This window comes from Pseudorasbora parva, chromosome 8 (assembly GCF_024679245.1).
Source record: "Pseudorasbora parva isolate DD20220531a chromosome 8, ASM2467924v1, whole genome shotgun sequence".
NCBI lineage: Eukaryota > Metazoa > Chordata > Actinopteri > Cypriniformes > Gobionidae > Pseudorasbora > Pseudorasbora parva.
This window is the reverse complement of record NC_090179.1, coordinates 39,157,841-39,178,687: the sequence shown is the minus strand read 5'-3', so window position 1 is coordinate 39,178,687 and position 20,847 is coordinate 39,157,841. Positions and strand designations below refer to the sequence as shown.

Genomic DNA, 20,847 nt, shown 5'->3' with positions numbered 1-20,847 from the left:
TCAAGCTCCACCCATTGGCTCTGCAGTGAGCAGCCTCTCACATTCAAAGTTTGTTTTGATAATTTCTATGTATGGAATCAGTTATGTTGGGAGTTTTACGGTCTATGATTGTCAGTCCAAGTCTGTACGTAACTTAACGTACATTTATGTATAATTATCCCGCCTTTTATCTATATTTTCTAACGTGCTTTTAGTTTTTAATGTGCAATGGATAACAATGTTGATATAGCCACAGTGATGACACATTACATATTATTAATTAATACAAATATAATCTTTAGGTAGTTAGGTTACTAAAAACTTACTCCAAACCGTAAATGTAAATCAGTAGTCTCAAAACTACAATAGCTGTAGCATTTCTATTTAACAGAATATTTTAAGTATGATAATTCTGGTTTTATTTAAAACGAGCGGTCAAATGACTCTTTAAATAAACCGGTATGGACCGTGAGATTTGTTCGCATCACGTCATGGTGTAAAGAACCACTGAATCTGAACCGATTCTTTGAAACGAACTGTTCAATAGAACCGATTCCGGATTCACATTACTAATAATAAATATTTTCGTAATTAAACTCTTATTTTATCCATAATTCAGCACGGAACATTTACATTGAACGCTGTGATTTCAAAGTAAGTTTGTAATTAATAGTAAGAAAACTTGGGCTCGTCCGGGATTTGAACCCGGGACCTCTCGCACCCGAAGCGAGAATCATACCCCTAGACCAACGAGCCGCGCAGAACATAGAGAAAATACCGCCTCATAAACAATGGACTATACAAACCACCTTTATGTTCCTACCTTTTAGCTGATTCCCTAACTTGTGGTAAACTACTTATATGAGCCGTTTATTAATTTATGTTATTCGATAATCTACATCAACTCTTTTAACACGTTTCTCGTCATAGCAGACAAAAAAAGACATGTGGTGCTGATGCAACAAGAAAGGGAACAAAGAAAAAAGCCAAGAGCGCGTCAATTAAGTTATTTTTTATATATCATACATAAGACTGTTTGAATATAATACAAAGGGCATTTTCATATACACAGCAAAGTCTTGACTAGATCTTCTGTGGACACTTATCCTTTTTCCCCATGCTGTTCAATTATATAGTGCATGTTGCATGAAAAGGGTCAAGAAAATCTGGAAAGAAAAAAATAATAATCAAAAAGGCAGAAGAATGTTGAATTAATATCCATGATCTTGTGAATCAGTGACATTTAATGCATTTAAGAGAAAGGGAAGAAACAGACCTAGCAAACCATGAGCATTATAAAAGTGTGGACATACATGCGTCATACCCTGTGAAAAGATTCTTTCGGTACAAGTTATAAGCCCTACCTTTAATGTTGTCCTTTTGAAGTCAAAATGCCTCTGACTAAAAGCAAATTTGGTCCAATGACCGAGTAAGACAAGAAGGGTAAAAAATAAAACAAAAAATAAAATAAAAATCTAAATAGGTAAGCAAAAACATGGCAATGTAATTGACATACCAGCAGGAGCAAATGTAGTGGGTTCTATACTTCCTTTATTTAAAAAAATATAAATATATACATAAATTCTATTTCAACTATTAAAAAGGGGCTGCATCTCATGAAAACTGCGCTAAATCAGATCTCATTTAGTAACAGCTGAAACAGGTGCACTCTTTAAAAGTTTCTGTCATTTTTTAGATTTCGATTTTTGGAATGTTTATGTCAACGTCATCAAACTGCATTCGAAATGTTTATTATAATATATATATATATATATATATATATATATATATATATATATATATATATATATATATATATATATATATATATATATATATATATATATAAATAAACACTTTTTAAATCCAGCTAACATTCAGGTTCTTTCCGATTACCACTAGCCGTTGTGAGATTTGTAAATATATCAAAACATGACTCTGGCTGAAAGGAAAATCTGCACACACTTTCACACGGATATTGTCCCCGATATTGTCTGTAAAGAACTGCTAGACTGAGAGAAGTAGCAAACAGGGTTTGTTTGAAGAATTGAGATGTAAAGTGAGAAGCTAGGTGATGAGTGTGAGAGGGGTGGGGGGTGCTCACAACCTCTAATATAAGAATCAGAGTGAGCACAGCTATCCTTAACATGACTGAATAGTGACTATAAACATTTATCCTCTTCAGAACAACATGCATGTGCCCTGTGTCTGTGTGGCAGCACGTCACCTCTAGTTTCCCTTTGAATAGTACATCTGAGGCAAGCATCGAACCAATCACTTGATAACAAATTCAACTCAGACTCAGGTCACAGTAGCTACAGTAGACTGCCTGAATAAATAAATTTAAGTAGCCACTTAGATTTAAAAAGGTAGAAATTAGCATGTTCATCAAATTAGGTATAAAAGGCAGCATCACTGACTGATAGACCAGGTAAATACAAAACAAAACTCTTTTCTCTCCTCAGAATAATTTGTGATCTCTCAGCTACTCTGTAGCCTGCAGAGTAACCGTCAGAGTCCCTTCCCTCCCCTCGACAGGAAAAACCAATGAAAATCGGGGAGGTTTAACCATATAATTTCAGTATTTTGTTAACATTAAAACAAAGTAGTTGAGAAAAAAGTTCCAGTTTGAGAGTATACAGACTAAATGGACTTTGATGAACCTTGGGCTGAAGTGGTGAACTGCTACATTATTTCTTACAGACACCTAGTGCTATAAAAAACAACTGCTTTGGTATATCAAAAGAAAGAAAGAGAGAAAGAAATCAAGACTAATAAAGGAAGAAAAAACAACAATTTGAGTAAAATTCACAGCATAATTCAAGAGGAGAAAAAAGGCAGTCACATAAATCTCATTACATATCTTCTGTGTTCAACACAAAGAGGCAAAAATTATGCAGATGTTTTTCCAATGGGAACCACATGCTTGACGGGAAATTAAAAAAAAGAAAAAAGAAAAAGCAACTAAAAGACAATGGGAATGAATACCTTCTATGTGAAATCCCACTTCGGCAATTTTAGGAAGTCATGTTAGGGACGTTTGAACAAGACCCTGCAAATTTGGAGTCCCTCAAATGAGAAATCTTTGCTAAATAAAGGCCTCTGAATAACCACTCTCGTTCACCTAACCAATTAAGGACTCTTTAAAATGTTAAAAATAGAGGACAGCCATCATCTCTATTTAATGATCAAGTCCAGCTCCTTTTCAGTCAAGGTCCAAAAGTCATAAGGCCAAAGGGTTCTCAACAGCAGCCCTAGATCCATCTGGATCCGGATCTGTCGCCCTCGTCACTCCTCGGCACACCTCCTCATCAGTTGCTGTACGTAGTCGAAGCCGCCTGGATTGGAGGACTCCAGGCCTGAAGAGTACTGCACCTGTCTGTCTCGGGCCCTAACAGCTAGGCCAGCGCTTTGTGCCCCCTCTCGAAGAGTTACACGATACCGACAACACGAAATATCACTGCAAGTACTGCTTCCTTGACACGCTACAGGTTTAAACACACAGCTCTTTAGAGAAGTTTCACTTAAAGGGTAAATAAAAGAACGACCAGCCAAATTATAATGTCCAATGTCTCACTTGTTTGAACTAAACAAATGTTTTGCATTGCTTTACATATAAAAAAGCTGTACGACAGCTCACAGCTCTGAAATGCTCACTGTATTGAACAAATTAAATTAAACAAATCTCCTAGTTTCCAATGTAACAGATGGTAAAAAAGTACTGTATGCAGGTGAGTGAATCGGCAGATGGATGTCTCAGTTTCACTATGGTTATTTGCAGTATTACTAACTTAATCTAGAAATCGACAACGTAAATTGATGGAAATACATATATACTTTTTAAATACTCTTCAATTTGTAGCGGTTCAGTGATATCTCCCCTCAGAAGTGAGCAGCTTTTATTCTCTATGCACCTTTTGAAAAACAGGAGAAAATGAAAACACCACCATAAAAATAAAAAAAGGAAGGGGAAAAAAAAGAAAAAGAAGAAAAAAACTAATAAAAGTCACACAGAAAAACAAACCAATTTCAGCTAAAGTCACGAGCTGGCCATCGAGCTCTGCTGAACACAGACTCCAGTCATTGGAGAATCTTCCCTATCAATGCCTTGTCTCATGCCCAGGTGTCCCTCTGCTATAAAGTGACCAGGTCCTGTGTTTGTGGCAACAGGGTACGTGGGATGTCCAGCCATACCAGTCTCTTGGCGAGGATTTGAGAAGGCACCCAAACCCATACTCATACTCAGACTTCCATTTTGGCTAAAGTCCAGGGTGTTGGCAGGAAGCTGGCGGAGCTGGTAAGCCTGGTTGCCTTGGTTTCCTGTGGAAGAGGAAGATGTGGAGGAAGAGGATGCAGAGGAAGACAGGGATGTCATGGACAGATGACCGTGCACCACCTCCATGGAATCCTGGGTGGAGGCGCTGTTGGTGGGCGAGTTGTAGAGTCGCGGCCGTGGTCGCGTTGCTATGACCTGTCCGTGGTGGTGGTGGTGATGATGATGATGGTGGTGATGGGGGTGCAATGCCTTGGGATGCTGGGGAGGCACATGAAAAGTGGTTTCCTGGACTGGATGAGTCTCTACAGTGACAGGTTCTGGTCCTACGATTCCAGGCCATACTACGGGTGGATGATAAGGCTGTCTCGCCTGCACAGACAAGGAGAATCAGAAGAAAACATTGTTCAGTCTAGAAGGCCAAACTGAATTCCTTTAACTACTTGACAAGATAAGCCAGGGGGGCTCACCTGAGGGCAAAGGTTGTCACAGTCTATGGCTGGCATGACTGTGCCGAAATGCCCGCCGCTGTGCCGATGGTGGTGAGTTGGATCGGATCTTGCTCTGCCACTGGTGCTTGTTCCAGACGATCCTCCTGAGGCGAGGTAGAGCAAAAGAACGGTGTTAAGCTTTACCCCGAAACACTACTATCAGAGAGTTTAGAGACAGAATAAAACACAGTAGAACCTGAGCTTGAGGATGTACTAGACGTGGTCCCTGATGACTGTGACTGCTCAAGTGCAGGACTTGTTGACACACTACTGCTTGTATTTGTTCCTTCATCCGTCGTCTTCTTGAAGAAACTGTGCTGGAGGGCATAGTAGGGCTGAATTCGCGTCTTGGGGTCGTAGTCTAGCATTCTGAGAATGAGGTCCTTGAACTTCAAGTAGTCAGCTACTGCATGGCCGGATTCTCCCGCCCGGCGACCGCCTGGTCCACCACATTCCACTCCCAAGATGGCATGGAGCTTTCGAGATGCTGGAGGTTTGTACTGCTCACAGAAAAGCAGAGATACATTATAGCACTTACAACAATAACAAGCTTTCACACAAAATCTTCACTTGATTCCACTTCAAAATATCAGTAGCGCATACCCTTTTTCCATCTTTGGTCTTCTTAATACTCCATGTGCCATCTGACAACTTCTCAAAAAACTTCCTGGCTTTTGGTGCTAGGTCCATAATGTGATTGGGTGGGATCCCAAGTACTTCAACAATTTTGTTCATTTGGTCCACCTATTGGGGTTTCATTTATAAAAGACAAGTTTTGTCAGACTTTTTTTTTTTTTGTTAAAATAAAGTACCTTTTTATTGGGTAGAACCATCCACAATAAACTATGGCATAACTCCTGTATTTTGTAACACATTTAACTAAGGGTCCTAAAGAAGTATTACAATTATTTACAATAAACCAAACAACTAAATTGTAGCCAAAGCAATGTATGAGGATTTTTTTTTTTGAAGAATTAAAGAAGTGCAATTTTAAGATCTAATAAAGTCATACAAATTAATCAAATCTTATAACTCCTTGGGAATTTTATAAACATACATTTTTCTAGTTATGCCCAACTCTATACAATATTTTATCAGGTAGAAATTGAGTACAAAAATATTATAGATCCATGGTGTTTAAGGATATGGGAAATGTTATGAAAGTATATTAGCAATAATAATTATCATATAGCTCATTACCTCGTTTGCTCCACTAAAGAGAGGTTCTCCTGTATGCATTTCCACCAGAATACATCCCAAAGACCACATATCTATGGCCAGGTCATAGGGCATTCCCAATAACACTTCAGGGGAGCGGTAGAATCGACTCTGGATGTACTGATATATCTGATGTAGGAGGAGGAATACATAATTACATTAAGCATACTGTGACAATAACCACACAGTCCTTTTTAACACTCCACACAAGCAATACATAAGGTGGTTCACAATACCCTTTGTCCCAGTTGGCAGGAGCTCCCAAAGTCCACAATTTTGATGGCACTTCTCTTGGGGTTACATAGCAGGATGTTCTCTGGCTTTAGGTCACAGTGGATGATGCTGAGCTCAGGTGTAGCGAGAAACAGAAGTGCTGTACACAATTGCTGAGCAAACTTCCGAGTCAGATTCAAAGAGACGCCTCTGAAGTTCGTATTTCGTAACAAGTCATACAGGTTGTATGACAACATTTCAAATACTAAGCAAAGATGATTCCGGAACATGAAGTGCCGTTTTAAGTGTACTGAGAAAAAAAGAAAGAAAAGGGATTTTGAATTGAAGGAATGCACCAGGTGTAAAGATTTTAAAATTAAAATTAAAGAATTGTAACAGGCTACTTACCTATATAGTATTTCATCTCCGTGTCATGTTTGTTCATGAGCTCGAGAAGCCGCACTTCAATTTGAGCTTGATTCAGAAAGGCCTTCTTGTTCTTGATGATCTTAATTGCTACCCACTCTTGCTCAGCTCGGTCGTAAGCTTTTACAACCTAAAATCATGTGTCAATTACCTTCATTAGACAATCATTTTAAGTTGATCCCTTATAAGACATCTAAACTACATTGATTACATGTGGTCCAAAACAATAATTTAGCCTGTTTCACCATGGCAAAAGTTGATATTTCTTACTTTTTATAATCTTGAAAAAAAAGTCCTACAAAAAAGTCAAAAAAATAAATCTGAAGAGACTTTCGACATCATACCTGTCCAAATGACCCTTTTCCAATTAAAGAGTCAATTTCATAGCGGTCCATCCATTTTTCCCCATTCTTGACAATGTAGTCGTAGTTTTCATCATCATAGCCATCATTAAAGACTTTTCTTTCTTTCTTGTGGCTGGAGTCCTCACCTTGACCCTGTTGATGCCGTCGTTTCTTTTTTGCATAATACACCTAAACAAAGGAGTGAAAACAAGTTTCACAGCATCAATCTCAAATACTTAAGCATCGCTGTGCTCATAACTTTCTCCTTTATTAGTTGGAGAAATTCCTAAAAGACTTTTAATAGGTACCTTCACATCTAGTATTCTTAGTTTGTTCTTTATAACATCTTTATTTAGTGCTCTACAACTACAAGGACAGTCAACTGGAATATTAGAATAAAATAGGGATGGGACGATTACCTGTTTCACGATAAACCATGATAAAATGTTCTGACGGTTAGTGATATTGTTTAAAATTTAATTATCATTAAAAGTGTGTTTGATTATCATGATTTTGATAACTTGCGGTAAATCCTGTCCCGTCAGCATCAGTCTGACGCAGACACATCAACAAGAAGAAATGGCAGAGACATGGACAGCGCTCAGGGGATTGTTCAGCCTTCTAAAAGGTGAAAGGTTCAGCCAACCAAATCTGAGGTGTGGTCATATTTTGGCTTTTACAAAAGTCCTGAGGGAAATTTAATTGCAGATGGTCACCCTATCTGCAGAACATGCAAAAAGAAAGTCGCTGCAATAGGAGGAAACACTTCAAATCTGCCGAGTCATCTTCAGTGTATAGCGAACGCAAGGCAAGTGGACTTTGAACTCAATACCAAAACTATGTCTGGGAAATAAATGGACACATTTTTGAGTTAAAATATTTTCTCTTGCTTAAAATAAACATAAAACTTCCACGAAGAAAAGTTTGCATCAATTGGCTTTGAGGCAAAGACGAACGAACAAGTTCAATTAAGACTATAAAGGGTGACATTTAAGGGATAATAATGCATATTTATTGTACTCATATTACACGGATTTGCTTTACCACATATATAATTACAGGAACATATTGAATTGAGATTTAAACATTTATAAATCCATTTTGTATAGTGTACAAAACTAACTGTCCAGACAAGATTATCAAAGTAAGTTATCGTAATTATAGTAATAAAGTAGTATTAATAGTAAAGTCCTCTGATTTAATTTTCAATACAATCAAAAACAGAGACACAAGATGGCAAGTTTGAATGAAACGAGAGAGCATCTGTTGTGACGCATGGATGTGCACTGTTATAATGCATTGACGACGGTCATCATAAGGAAGGAATTGCCACAGAATAGAAACTTGCTTAAACTACAAAGAGCTGCTTGTTTTATTTTGTTGAAATGTTTTCAGTGTGTGCATCAGTTCTTTTTGAACAATGTCATCTAATTTCAACAAAACCATTATATTATTGATAATCGTGATAGTTTGGGTCACTATATTCATGACTCGTCCCATCCCAAGAATAAAATGAAGAAACTTTACCTCATTGATGTGTTTGTAGGTTTTGATCAGGTCTATAGAGAGCTTCCTCAAAGGAGCTAAAGTAGGGTCACGAAAGCACTGGGGCATGTGCCTCTGCAATAAAACAAGTAGCAACACAGATTTAATAGCTGATACTTATTTACTTTTGTGTAAGAGGAAAAATAATAATCCACAGGCAAGGTGAAAAGTAACAGGAAGAATTAATTTCACAAAGTGCAATAATTTCACATATTCCATCCATGTTTATGCAAATTTCAGTACCTGGCTGGCAGTGAGTGCTTGTGTCTGATCACTGTATGGCAGTACAGTGACAGACTGGTCTGTACTCTGCTGGTGACAGTCACTGTACTGCTGGTGCGAATGAGGCATGGGAGCAGCCATCTGAAGACCAGCAGCATGGAAAGAAAGAGAGGGTGCAAGCCGGACAGACGAGGGTTTGCATGCTGAGGTCTCTCCCCCTGGAGGAAATTTAAGTTAAATTAGTGTGTTATAGAAACAAAATTCTCCTGTCTCTCTGTGATCCTTTGAATCACAAACCTCTTTAAGGTTAATAAGACTATCCTTTTCTCTCTGTTTAAGGAGAGCAAATCCATCCCTGAGATTTTTATGTAACCAAATGTGAAGCATAGGCTTACAGCACTAGAACGAACACCAAACAGGGTAGAAAGCTAATATATATATTTAAATGCATTTCAAATTTGTGTAGTTATTTATCAGAATATAGCAAAATATAAGAGCAAATGCCAAACAAATAAAGACACTAGCAATTAAAGCAACAACAACAACAACAAAAAGAACAAAAAATGAAGCTTCAATTAATATAGGCTAACTGCAAAGAAAAGAAAAATACAGCAGTTCTCTTCTCAATTTCTAAATAAAACCGAATGAAGACTACAGGGCAAATTTCATGTCAAGTGCAAACATTTTTGGTCAGAAATCTGTCCTCTTTTAGCAGTAAATTGTGATAATTATAAGGAGCTTGCTCATATATCAGCATCTCTTGCCAGGCAACACAATGCACCACAGCCACACAGAATCCCACCACTATTCAGAATCCCAGCAACAGCACCTAATTAGCATAGCCTATCACCAAGAAGATACAGTGTGATTTGGCAAGCCCATCAATGTTCAAGCCAATCACAGAAGAGTATGCAAATAGCCTACTTTTGTTGCCAGGGCAGAGCTGCTCCCATTTTCCAATAAGAAAACAAGAAATAAACAAGAAATAAAATTGAACTTTGGCACACTTAGATGAAGCATCCACCACATTGGAGCCTGACAGCAAAATAGCAGCTCAGACCCCACTCATGGTGTAGGAGCAGAGAATGATTCAGCTGACCTAACTAAGGCAGGGCAAAGAATTCATGTGATCCACAAAATATCACAGGATGGAAACATTTCTCCAGCCTCAAACAACCATTTCAAAAGATTTTCATGCCAAAAGCCTATGAAATAATAATACATATTTCACAGCACATTTTACATTTGCTCATATAAATATTTAAAATGGATGCAATGCTTTTAAAAAAAATACATTTAAATATAATAAAAATGTTTTTTTTAGTAGTCATGCTAAGGCACATTTCTCAATATAGGCTTGATCAATTGTTATCAAGGACTGCATGCAATTCAACAAGAGAAAACTGATGTTTGGCACAATACTAAGAAAAAAACATTACATTCTGCCCCACAGAAGTCCCTTTAAATGTACATCTAGTGCTGTGCCTGTGTGATTTATTTTCACAGAATAAAAGCAACCATTTTTGTATAGGCCTGCATTCAAACGGTAAAGTTGTAGCATAAAAAATGTCAACAAGCCTTTGCAAATATAAACGATCAACATGACCCTCAGCAGTGCATTTCACTTTTCTGCATGTCACTGAAATATCACATGTGCACTACTCAGATGGACATTTCTATTTCTGAATTTGATTACAATTTAAAAAAAGATATATGATATAGTTAACTTAAGTCTTTTCAGTTTATTGATCTGTGATTATCCAGTTTTAAGGGATGAAATAAATAATAATAAATTAAATAAAACTAGGACAATTTTAATGGAATTTATTTTTAACAACGTACAAAAACGAGATATGCTTTGTAATAAATAAAATCATTCGCAGAAACGTTTGACATCTAATGCAAAATGGGTCGTTTTTAAGTCAATTTATTCTATGACATGCCTGGTTGAAAAAATAATTAATCTAACATACAACTAATTCCTTTGACTATTGTACAGTGCAGGGATGTGATCATTAAATGACCTTCTATCAATGAACACGCAAAAAGAGCTGAGAACAGTTATGGGTTTCCATCAAACTTTTTCCAATCTATAATAAAGCTCTATAACAACATAACTGGCCTTTACTTATAGTGCAATATAAGGCCAGCTCCGTGTACTTTAATGGCTTTCATGATATTCACTGCACTGACACCTACTCAAATTGCAAACCTTAAATGTGTTACATGTCCCAGAAATTATTCCTCTTAATATTTGGCAAGGAGCACATTAAACAAAAAAGTACAGCAAACAAAGAACAACTTTGCCCAAGTTATGTCTAAGCCACAAAGAGAAAGAGCAGCCAACTACTTGTAGGTTTTGATTACAAAAGATATTCCCTTCAAAATACGGCAGAACGATTTTGGAAAATAATTTAATTGCGATTTTTTTAAACCAATATTGCTATTTAATATGCGATTATTATTTTAAGCTCTTTATCTTCGGTATCAACAAAGACAGGGAACAAATTATTGTTTAGTACAATCAGCTTTAGTCTCATCATGCCGCACGCGGTCTGCGCATGGAGTATAAACACCTCCCCCAACGGACGAGGCGCGCGCAATCAACGAGAGAGACGAGGAAAACAAAAAAGCATGCAAATGGCAATTATCGCGGCCGGAAAAATGATCAAGCTCATTTTTTTTATTGTGTGATTAATTTTTTTGCCGACTATCGCGACAGCCCTACCCACCCCTATTATATACTATGACCAACTAGGGCTGGGCGATATGGCCAAAAAATATGAATAGCAATACACGGTATAGATCCCGGTATTTATTTTAATAATGAATTTTATATGAATTTCATATCCTGCCCAATGACGTCCTAAAAACAATGTTGATATTGAAGTCTATAAACAAATACAGTAAATGTAATATAGTATGCAATATATGCAAGAAGGGGGTTAAAATCACATTACATTCTAACATCACATTACAATCTAAAAAGTAAATTAATAATTTACTGAACGAAAAATGAAAATAAAAACAAAAGCATATTAGCCTACAATTGATTACCACATTATAATGGTCACTTTCATAAATATATACTTGAAGCAGGACTCGACATTAAGCATATTCATGTACTTGTCTTTTGGACAAGTAAATCAGTCATTCACTTGTCCGTGTAAAAAAATGTGCTTGTCCGGAAAAAAGTTAGATTTTTGTGTAAGTTTTGTTTAAGTGTGTGTGTGTGTGTCTGTGTGTTGTAAATAGAAATTATTCTGAAGCAATATTCTCACCAGTGTTCAATCAGCTTTGACATATTTTAAATCTGCATATTTGTGATATTTTACCTTTTTTAAATGGCATTTTCCCCTAATCTTATTAAATATAGGCTATGCTTCAGGTTTCATATTATATTCTTAAATTTGATCTATACATTAAATTAAAATAAGACACTATAGGGCTGTTACCAGTCAAATTAAACAATGTACACTGAAAACTTAAAACTGCTTTAAATAATGTTATGAGATCTGTATTTTTTTAATAAACAAAATAAATGTTGAAAAGTAAATGAAACTAAACCACCAGTAGGTGGCAGCAGGTGAGTCTTAATGAGTGAGTCATTAATTCAAACGATTCTTTCAAACAACTGATTCATTCAAGAATGAGGCAGTCGTCTACAAACAGGTCATTGAATCTCTGATTCAACTGATTCATTCAAACACTGAATCATTCAGTAACACACGGTTGCTGTTACCCCTTTTCCACCAGAATGAACCGGGTGCTAGTTCAGAGCCAGTGCTGGTGTCAGTTCTAAGTTGGTTTCGACTTGAGAGCCTTTAAGAACCGGTTTGGTTTTCCACAGGCTAGAGAGCCACCACAGAGCTAGGTCTTACATCACTGTATACGTCGCATCTTTCTCGCTAGCGTTTTAGCAATGCTAGCGAGGCAACGGGAAATACAAACACACCAGGCTTGTTCTAGATGCATCGGCGTTGCGCAGACCGATCAGTATATGAAATCAAAATACAGCGTGAGCGTTTCAAAATCATAAGGAGTCGTTTGCACCGATGCATCTCTAACAAGCCTTCCATCAATGGCTCATGGCTTTATGATCCTACATCGGCATCAAAACGCCACGAATCCAACGCATTCGTGCAGCTCTCCATGATTTGTATAGACGGAGATTACAATCGAGCAGCTGTTAGCTTGATTAGCTGTTAGCTTGATTAGCTTTTTATTCGATATTCGAATATGCATTCGAATCAGTCGTAGATATTCAAATATATTCGAATGCATTGCTTGATATTTGATATCCGTTTGAAATAGATTTTTTTTTTTAAATGACAGCCCTACCGGACAGCAAAATGGACATATTTGCATGACTTTCTAACATTCACAGATGGAGAATATACCTGTGAAAAGTTACACACTGAGGAAAGCAACAAATTTCAAACGCAATAAACAGCACAAGTAATTATCTGTTTGTCAGCACAATCTCTCAGGGCATCTGACAGGGTAAGCTGCTTTAAACTATACGTGTTAACTATATCTTACCAGTTATTTTGAAGCCCTTAAAGGAATAGTTCACTTAAAAATTAAAATTCTGTCATCCTTTACTCACCCTCAAGTTGTTTCAAACCTGTATGAATTTCTTTCTTCAGCGGAACACAAGGGAAGATATTTTGAAGAATGTCACCCAGTAACCAAACAGTTAACTGGAGCCAGTGACTTCCATAGTATTTTTTTTTCCTTCTATGGAAGTCAATGGCTCCAGTTAACTGTTTGGTTACTGACATTCTTTAAAAAAATCTTCCCTTGTGTTCAGCTGAAGAAAGAAATTCATACAGGTTTGAAACAACTTGAGGGTGAGTAAAGGATGACAATTTTCATTTTTAAGTGAACTATCCCTTTAAATAAAGCATGTGTCATGTTGAGCACAAGTTGTATGCATTTTCCCTGCATCAGCTCATTCTGTGTACGCCACTACTTTTCAGATACGCTCATGTAGGGATGTCACGGTACCAAAATACCATTACTCGGTACCAATATCATCAAAATGTTACAATACTCGATACCAATTTCTTCTGGCTCTACACCCGGTTGATGAAGGTGGAAACCACTGGTCATATTCGAACATACGGCAGCACTCGCATGCATTGAACAAAGTTTACAAAAACAGACCGTTTTTCTTTTATTATCGCTGTTGTTGTAGTGTATCACTGAGGAGCCAGCACGTGTAGCCATCGACAGAAACATAAACATAGCATTATTTTCAACCTAATTTGTTTTGATTTTTTTTTTGTTCGGTTTTGTCGAATTTTAACTTTAAGTTACAACCTATATTATAGACGCGTCATCAGATGTGAGATTAACCACATACGTCCACACTGCAGATGTTGCTTAGACAAGCACTTGCAGGTCGCGGTTTCTGTTTGCATCAACACAACATTTCGGCCGTATTTTTCTGATGATAAAAGTCTTTCCGGAAAAAAATGCAAATCTGCTTTTGGGCCATTTTTGGCCAAACATTTTTGGCGGCCGAAAATTCTGTGCACCCCTAATGGCAAACAATAAAATTAAAAACAAACAGTCTAATCATAAGCCACATTTACATGCACACTTTTTTGTCATTCTGATTAAAGTCATTCTGATTGAAAGATTCAGTGGACCGTGTACATGAGTCTTTATCTAAAACGATCAGACTTTCAATTACAATCATTTTGAGACATGCGCACACATTTCGTCCTCTCTGACGCAGTCCTCTCCAGTTGGAATGTGTTCATGGTTGTCATAGCAATTTTCAACGGCCGCCAGGACTTATCCGGTTTTATAAAAGCTATTTATTTGTTGTAAAGTGTAATAATCATCTCAGAAAAAAATAATTCAGTGTAGCCAGGCTATGTCTGTGTCATATATCATATATTATATATAAGGGCTGAACGATATTCTGTTTTAACATCGTCATCGCGATGTGCGCATGTGCGATAGTCACATCGCCGGAACATGCGATGTGAAGGGTAGTAGCCCATGGTGTATTAAGAGAACGGTAGCACACAGTAAACACGAGTTTGTTGCTGGAGTGACATGCACGTTCCGCGTGCCTGCACAATGATTGGTTCGCTGTGCCGCTTTTCACCGGTCACGGCCAAACATTCACTGCTAAAATGCGAGACGAAGAGGATCCGAAGAGGGGGAAAAAAAGGTTTGTACCATAAAGGATGTTGTTGAACAAAAAGAGGTACTTTGTAACTACATGGAGTGTCTTGTGGCCACAAAACAAGAAAACACCACCAATTTGTCTGATCACTTAAAACGGCACCACAAAGATCTTTACGACGAATACAAAGCAGGGCTCGACATTAACGCTTGTCCGGGACGTGGATGTTTTGAAGGGACAACTGAAAGAGAATTTACTTGCCTGACGGACAAGAGCCTGATTAAAACAAAAAAACTAGCGAATCACCAAAATCCAAGAATGTTTGTGCATTAATTTATTGTAAGTGGCGATCGATAGTGGATGATAATATATAATGAACTGACGATAATAAGGTCGCGCTGTTGACGCTCGTGCAGCCTCTCGAGGAGAAATTACAACACTTGAGCGTTTTCCTGAATACCATCACGACTGTAAATGATACAGATTTCATATGACAGTTCCATAAACAACTAATTAACATTCACTTAAAGTCACTTACATTTTATATGCAATATTTTGTGTTTTTGTTAAATTTCAGCATTGAAAATCGCTCATAGCAGACCCGTAACACGTCTCACTCATAGCAACAAGCGTGAACGATTCAGCGTTTGAATGAATCGTTTGAATGAACGACTCAGTGACTCACTCATTTAGACGGTCACCTGCTGCCACCTACTGGAGGTTTAGTTTCATGTTTGCACTTACTTTCTAAGATTTCTTTTTGTCACTTGTAATGAGGCTTGCTTATTACTGAAATTATTAATATCATGGAATGATAATTATTGACTTTGATTGCCTGGATTGATGGTAGCCTGGCTCTGCCCTCCTACGTACTTCCACTCAATTTTCATTTTCCTTCAGTACTACGTCTGGGACTGCTGTGAAGTCTTAGGTTTTCTCCGAACAAATTTTTACCGGTCCAATCAGCGAACAGAGGGAGTGTCTGAGAACGATGACATTGATGTCGAGCGCTAGTTTGAGATGTAGTTCAGTAATGGCGGCGGAGGAAGATGCAAACTAAACCATTTACTCCATTGTGGCACTGCTGCCGAAAATATCCAGGAGTTAAAGCCGGAGCAATAACAGTCTTTGCTGGGGTTTGTTGGTGGCCATGATGTTGTGGCCCTCCAACAGGGTAAATTCGGGAAAAGTTTGATTTTCCAGATCGCTTCGTTAGTGATGAAGGAGTTGCTGAAGCTATTCGGACGGTAACTGTTTCTCGTGGGGTCGGAAGGTATTGCCATCATTTAAGTTACAGGGACTGGTCAGTTATTTTATTGCCGTCCGTCTCTCACCACCAGCGGAAAAATCCCCGTCCGAGTTACCGACTGCTTTTGACAAACGCAAGGTCGTGTTGATGTAACAGCTGTCCGAATCCACATCTCTGAGTTTTCAACAATATATCACTTCAAAATGCACTTTGAAATTATTTTTGACCACTGCAGAACACTATACGGTTGCTTTGCTGTTATTTGAATGCATTTCTAGACTTGTATTTCCTTAAAATGCTGGCAAGTATTTAGAAGAGCAATATATTTCATCACCGCTCAAACAAATTAAAATAAAATCACTTAAACTTTGAATTGGTCTGTTATTTATAGCAGCATTTATTATCCTACCAAGCATATGACATTTTATTTACAGCATACAATGATGTTACGGACCACGTGAGGACCGCGCTCCCGATAACAAAACTCTCCTCTCCACCGTGGCGTGAATAAATCACAATCCGAATGCACGGGTTTTAGGTTTTATCCTATAGTTTTATTACTGAGGTAGCCTGCACGTGCACTTTTATTTTGTCGGATTTCCATGAGTGAAACAGGCGAAGGGCGCATGACATACGTCACGACCAAACGTTAGCGATTGGTTATGGCAGATCCAGAGTGGCTCAGGGCAGATCCAATAGTTTTAAACCTCAACAGGGTGCCCGCCATCGCGGAAATAAACCCTTGTCAATGGAGAGTGGCCAAACTCTATGTACAAATGAAATGTACGAGTCTGGTAAAACCAGGCTAGATTGATGGCTCTCAATATCGCAATATATATCGTTGGGGAAAAAATATTGCAATGTTAGGGCTGCACGATATTGGAAAAAAATTACATTGCAATATTTTTAATAACACGTTAACGCAAAATCATTTTAACGGCACTAAATGTATTAAAGCGCGTTAAAGCAGCGCGCATTTTCTGCATTTTCTGTTTGATCCATAGCCCGTAGTTCGAGAAATCGGGATAAGTCATAGACGTAAAGGATGCAGCAGCAAACATTAATAGGGAAAGAAAATGGTTATCATTAATATTCTAAACCAAAAGTCCAGTTATTGCCTATAAGCTACCATATTTTCTGTTTAACCATATTAGACACCAAAGGAAGAAAAGTCCTTTTACATTAAGCACATTCTCTGCAGTCCGAGCGCGACGCGTGAATACACTGAAGCTCACACTCTCATCACCACTTACAGTACATGTGTTATATTGAACTAAATGCATTACAATCGGCTAAAACGAATGCACAGGTTACTCTTCTGAACAAGAACACTCCCGAGTCCGTGTTCTTCACACTGTTCACGTGAATTGAGGCATAGTTCGGGACGCACACACAAAATACCGGCAGTTCAATAGAGAGCACGCCTCTCTTAAAGGGGCCACACTATATTCCTACTCGTGGAATATGGACCTCCTCCGGGTATGGTGTGTTACTGGTGCGCTCACAGGTCCACATGACAGCTTATCAAATTTTTTATAATTTCAGTACCAATTTGGTACTGAAGTACTGGTACTTGTGACATCCCGACTCTCATGTCAATATAAACTGTATTGCCTTATTCCATATAATTTCTAAAAAATATATTGATATATTATAAAAACGTAATATACCGCCCAGCACTATGACCAACACAATATTAGACAGATTAAACATAAACAGTTCTTTCCTGTAGGCCTGGCTTATATAGGTAGTGTGCCAAGTTGATTATTGCACTGCATACTGCTTTACTCTCGTTTATCACATGGCCAGAGTGTAATCGCAATTGTAATAAAGTTTGTAGAAATGGGAAGGAAGGAGGCGGGAACCGGCGAACGTTTAACAACTTTTAGTAAGTAAATAAATAAACAAAACGAAAGTAAACCGCGGGCAGCCCCTCACGGACGACTGCCCGCTAGGGCTGAACGATATATCGCTATCGTATCTATCTATATCTAGATTAGTGTTGGCACGATACCAAATATTTGACTTCGATACGATACCAGACTAAAACACCTCAATACCGATACTGAATCAGTACCACGGTAAAAAACTAACAAAAAATAGGTAATATGAATAAAATGACAACAGAACTTATTATTCATCATTTTATTTTTTTACTAAAAATTCACTTGGCCAGCATGTTCCTGCTCTGGTTTTTGACCATTCCCTCCTCTTATTGCTATAATGACTGCATGCCAGTGTGAAGATCTTCACAGAGATCACATTATCAATCATGTTATCATTCACTAACATTTCACTTCTCAAGGGGTTGGGATGACCAAAATCATATTTTATGATACGAGTAATTTGATATTTTTTAAATGTAATCTTATAATTATAATATAGATTTTTAATTGTATCCGTTTTTAAAAATAAGCGAAAAATGCAAATTACAAACAATATGACAAAAACAGTGCTTTATTTTTCAGCTGCATTAGGTCTATTTAACAGAAGCAAGTCAAGAAAGAAATTAAACAATCAAATATAAAACTCCTTACTTAGTCTTCACTCTATAATTTAACTATACACTTATTCTTAATAAATATATTTTAGTTATTTAGCCAAGCAAGTGGTGGTTTTCTATTTTTCATTGTTTGCTTAACATTGATCACAGAATATTAGGTCTGTCTTAAGACCTACACTGATCTTATTACCTCAGCTGTATACGCTCACTAAAGACGTATCCGACTGTGTTCACCTGAATACTCTCCAGACCGTGCATTTTTACATATGTTTGACCATTCAAACTAGGGGTGTGCACGAATATTCGATCTGTAATTAACATTCGAAAACTAAAAATACTATTCGAATTTTATTTTGTTAATTGGCTGGCAGTAAATGCAGTTGTAGCAGATATTAAGTGGTACCCTCAGGACAGAAGGACAGCCAAACATGGATGAGATGAAGGATGTACATTTATTTCCTTTAAAAAAAAAGTAGGTTGGAGCAAAATTAGAAAACACGCACACTGGAAGGCCTACTGTCTCACTCCGCACTTCCCCGTCTGCATTCACAGTCAGACTGAGCGCGAACGCTTAAAGGGGAAGTGATAACGCATCCTAAGGTGCGCCACTAATTAAGGCCCCACCTACAACAATTGGTAGGAACTCCCGACTGGAACCATTGAAAATTAAACATAAATAACAATGAAAGGGTAACATTAAGTTTTGATGAAGTTAACACATTTACAAAAATATTTCTTTCAACGCAAATAAGGTAAGGTAAAATAAAATAATAAAAGTAGGATGACATAAAATAAAAAGTCACAAGCAACTGGCTACACAGTGAATCCATGAGAAATCCCTCTAAATCTCGCAGTTATAACTCAATCCACTGGTTGGCGCTGTGGAGCAGGTTAATAAGTTAAGTGTATTTGATCACAATGTCGTCGTCTGCCTCGCAATGTTTGGAATTACTTCGATGCAAATTGAAAATGCTGTTACAAAATGGAGTTACTTTTGATGAAATCAATTACTGAAACTGAGTTATAATGATATCACCACCACAAACGAGAATCACATGAAATCCAAACACCAGTGGGATGAGCGATCACTGCTCAGGAGTGCAGGTAAGATCATCTGTACCCCGAATGAGAGTGAGATAACTTATGATAGCAAAATGATATCAAGACAAATGCTTCCTTTAAAGTTCTTTGAGGGTTTATGAACAGAAAACACAAAGTTCTTCACTCAGACTTCACTTAACCGTTATCTTTGTCTGCGCAACGCCTGTCAGTGGCGCATTTTCTCACCCGAGAATAATATCATAATCCAATAATATTATAGTTTCTCTCTACATGAAAATGTGAAACAATACAAAGTAAACACATCAGCCATATCAAACACACACACACAGGTCGGTAGGCTATAGCCTATTGACGTGTGTGTGCGTGTGTGTGTGTACGTACGTCACGCTAACTGACGCGCTCTGCGCTCGTGCTCCTTGAGCTTATAATGCTTTTGTTCTTTAGGCATTTTTTTACACACTGTTTAATGTTTTAAAAACCTTAAGATATAACGTAAGCGTGTTGTGTACATTGTCTAATCATAAGCTTGTTCAGAAATGGTGACGACATGTTTAGAGAAAAAAAGAAAGAAACATCTCTCTCATTTTCTCAAAATACCTAATTTAAATAAACGAATATTCGAATATTCGATTTTTATGAGCCCAAATATTCGAATACAATATTTTGGGAAAATGCCCTCCTAATTCAAACCCAAATAATAATCTGCGAAAGAACTGAATGGCGATCACATGTTTGTTGTCTGAAAGGCGTGTGCGCGCTTCAGGTCAGAGTGCGGCAGCGCGAGCACGTCCCGCGCAGCGCTTTTTCTTCTCATGCGCGCATATTTCTGTTGCTTTCTCTGTCATGCGCTGCACGTATATATTTAACTCTTCTACTTCCAATGTTTAGTGAACAGTGGAAGCAGAGCTCTGCACACACGTCCTGACACCTGCTGTCACACACATCCACGCACATTAAGAAATACAGCTCATATTAGCGCAGTCCTCCTGAAAAGTACCGGTACTAACTATATTGTGACGTGGGAACTATATTGTGACAGGGGGGCCAGGGCTCTACAAAGCGCCAGTTTTGGGCGCATTTAAGCCTGAAAATTACTGCGTGCGACTGTGAAAAAATATTTAGGCGCACCGGTGCGAGTAACCCGACCGATTCTCATGAATGGATGTGTGTACAATCA

At 37.8% G+C, this 20,847-nt stretch overlaps 1 protein-coding gene and 1 non-coding gene across 3 annotated transcripts in view; both read right to left on the bottom strand.

Moving 5' to 3' along the window:
• Positions 1–663: 663 nt before the first annotated feature.
• On the bottom strand, positions 664–735 carry trnap-cgg (transfer RNA proline (anticodon CGG)). The gene has a single exon. It is a non-coding gene; the product is annotated as a tRNA-Pro (tRNA).
• A 1,803-nt stretch (positions 736–2,538) lies between these two features.
• dyrk1ab (dual-specificity tyrosine-(Y)-phosphorylation regulated kinase 1A, b) overlaps positions 2,539–20,847 on the bottom strand; it is a 29,197-nt gene continuing 10,888 nt past the window's right edge. For both annotated transcript variants that reach the window (XM_067451197.1, XM_067451198.1), the window contains exons 2-11: positions 8,733–8,929; positions 8,472–8,564; positions 6,945–7,133; positions 6,583–6,730; positions 6,198–6,484; positions 5,944–6,090; positions 5,347–5,487; positions 4,940–5,243; positions 4,723–4,847; positions 2,539–4,624 (exon numbers count right to left, since the gene is read on the bottom strand). In XM_067451197.1, coding sequence (XP_067307298.1) covers positions 4,019–4,624; positions 4,723–4,847; positions 4,940–5,243; positions 5,347–5,487; positions 5,944–6,090; positions 6,198–6,484; positions 6,583–6,730; positions 6,945–7,133; positions 8,472–8,564; positions 8,733–8,852 — 2,160 coding nt within the window. In that variant the 5' untranslated portion in view covers positions 8,853–8,929 and the 3' untranslated portion in view covers positions 2,539–4,018. The remainder of the gene's footprint in view (positions 4,625–4,722; positions 4,848–4,939; positions 5,244–5,346; positions 5,488–5,943; positions 6,091–6,197; positions 6,485–6,582; positions 6,731–6,944; positions 7,134–8,471; positions 8,565–8,732; positions 8,930–20,847) is intronic.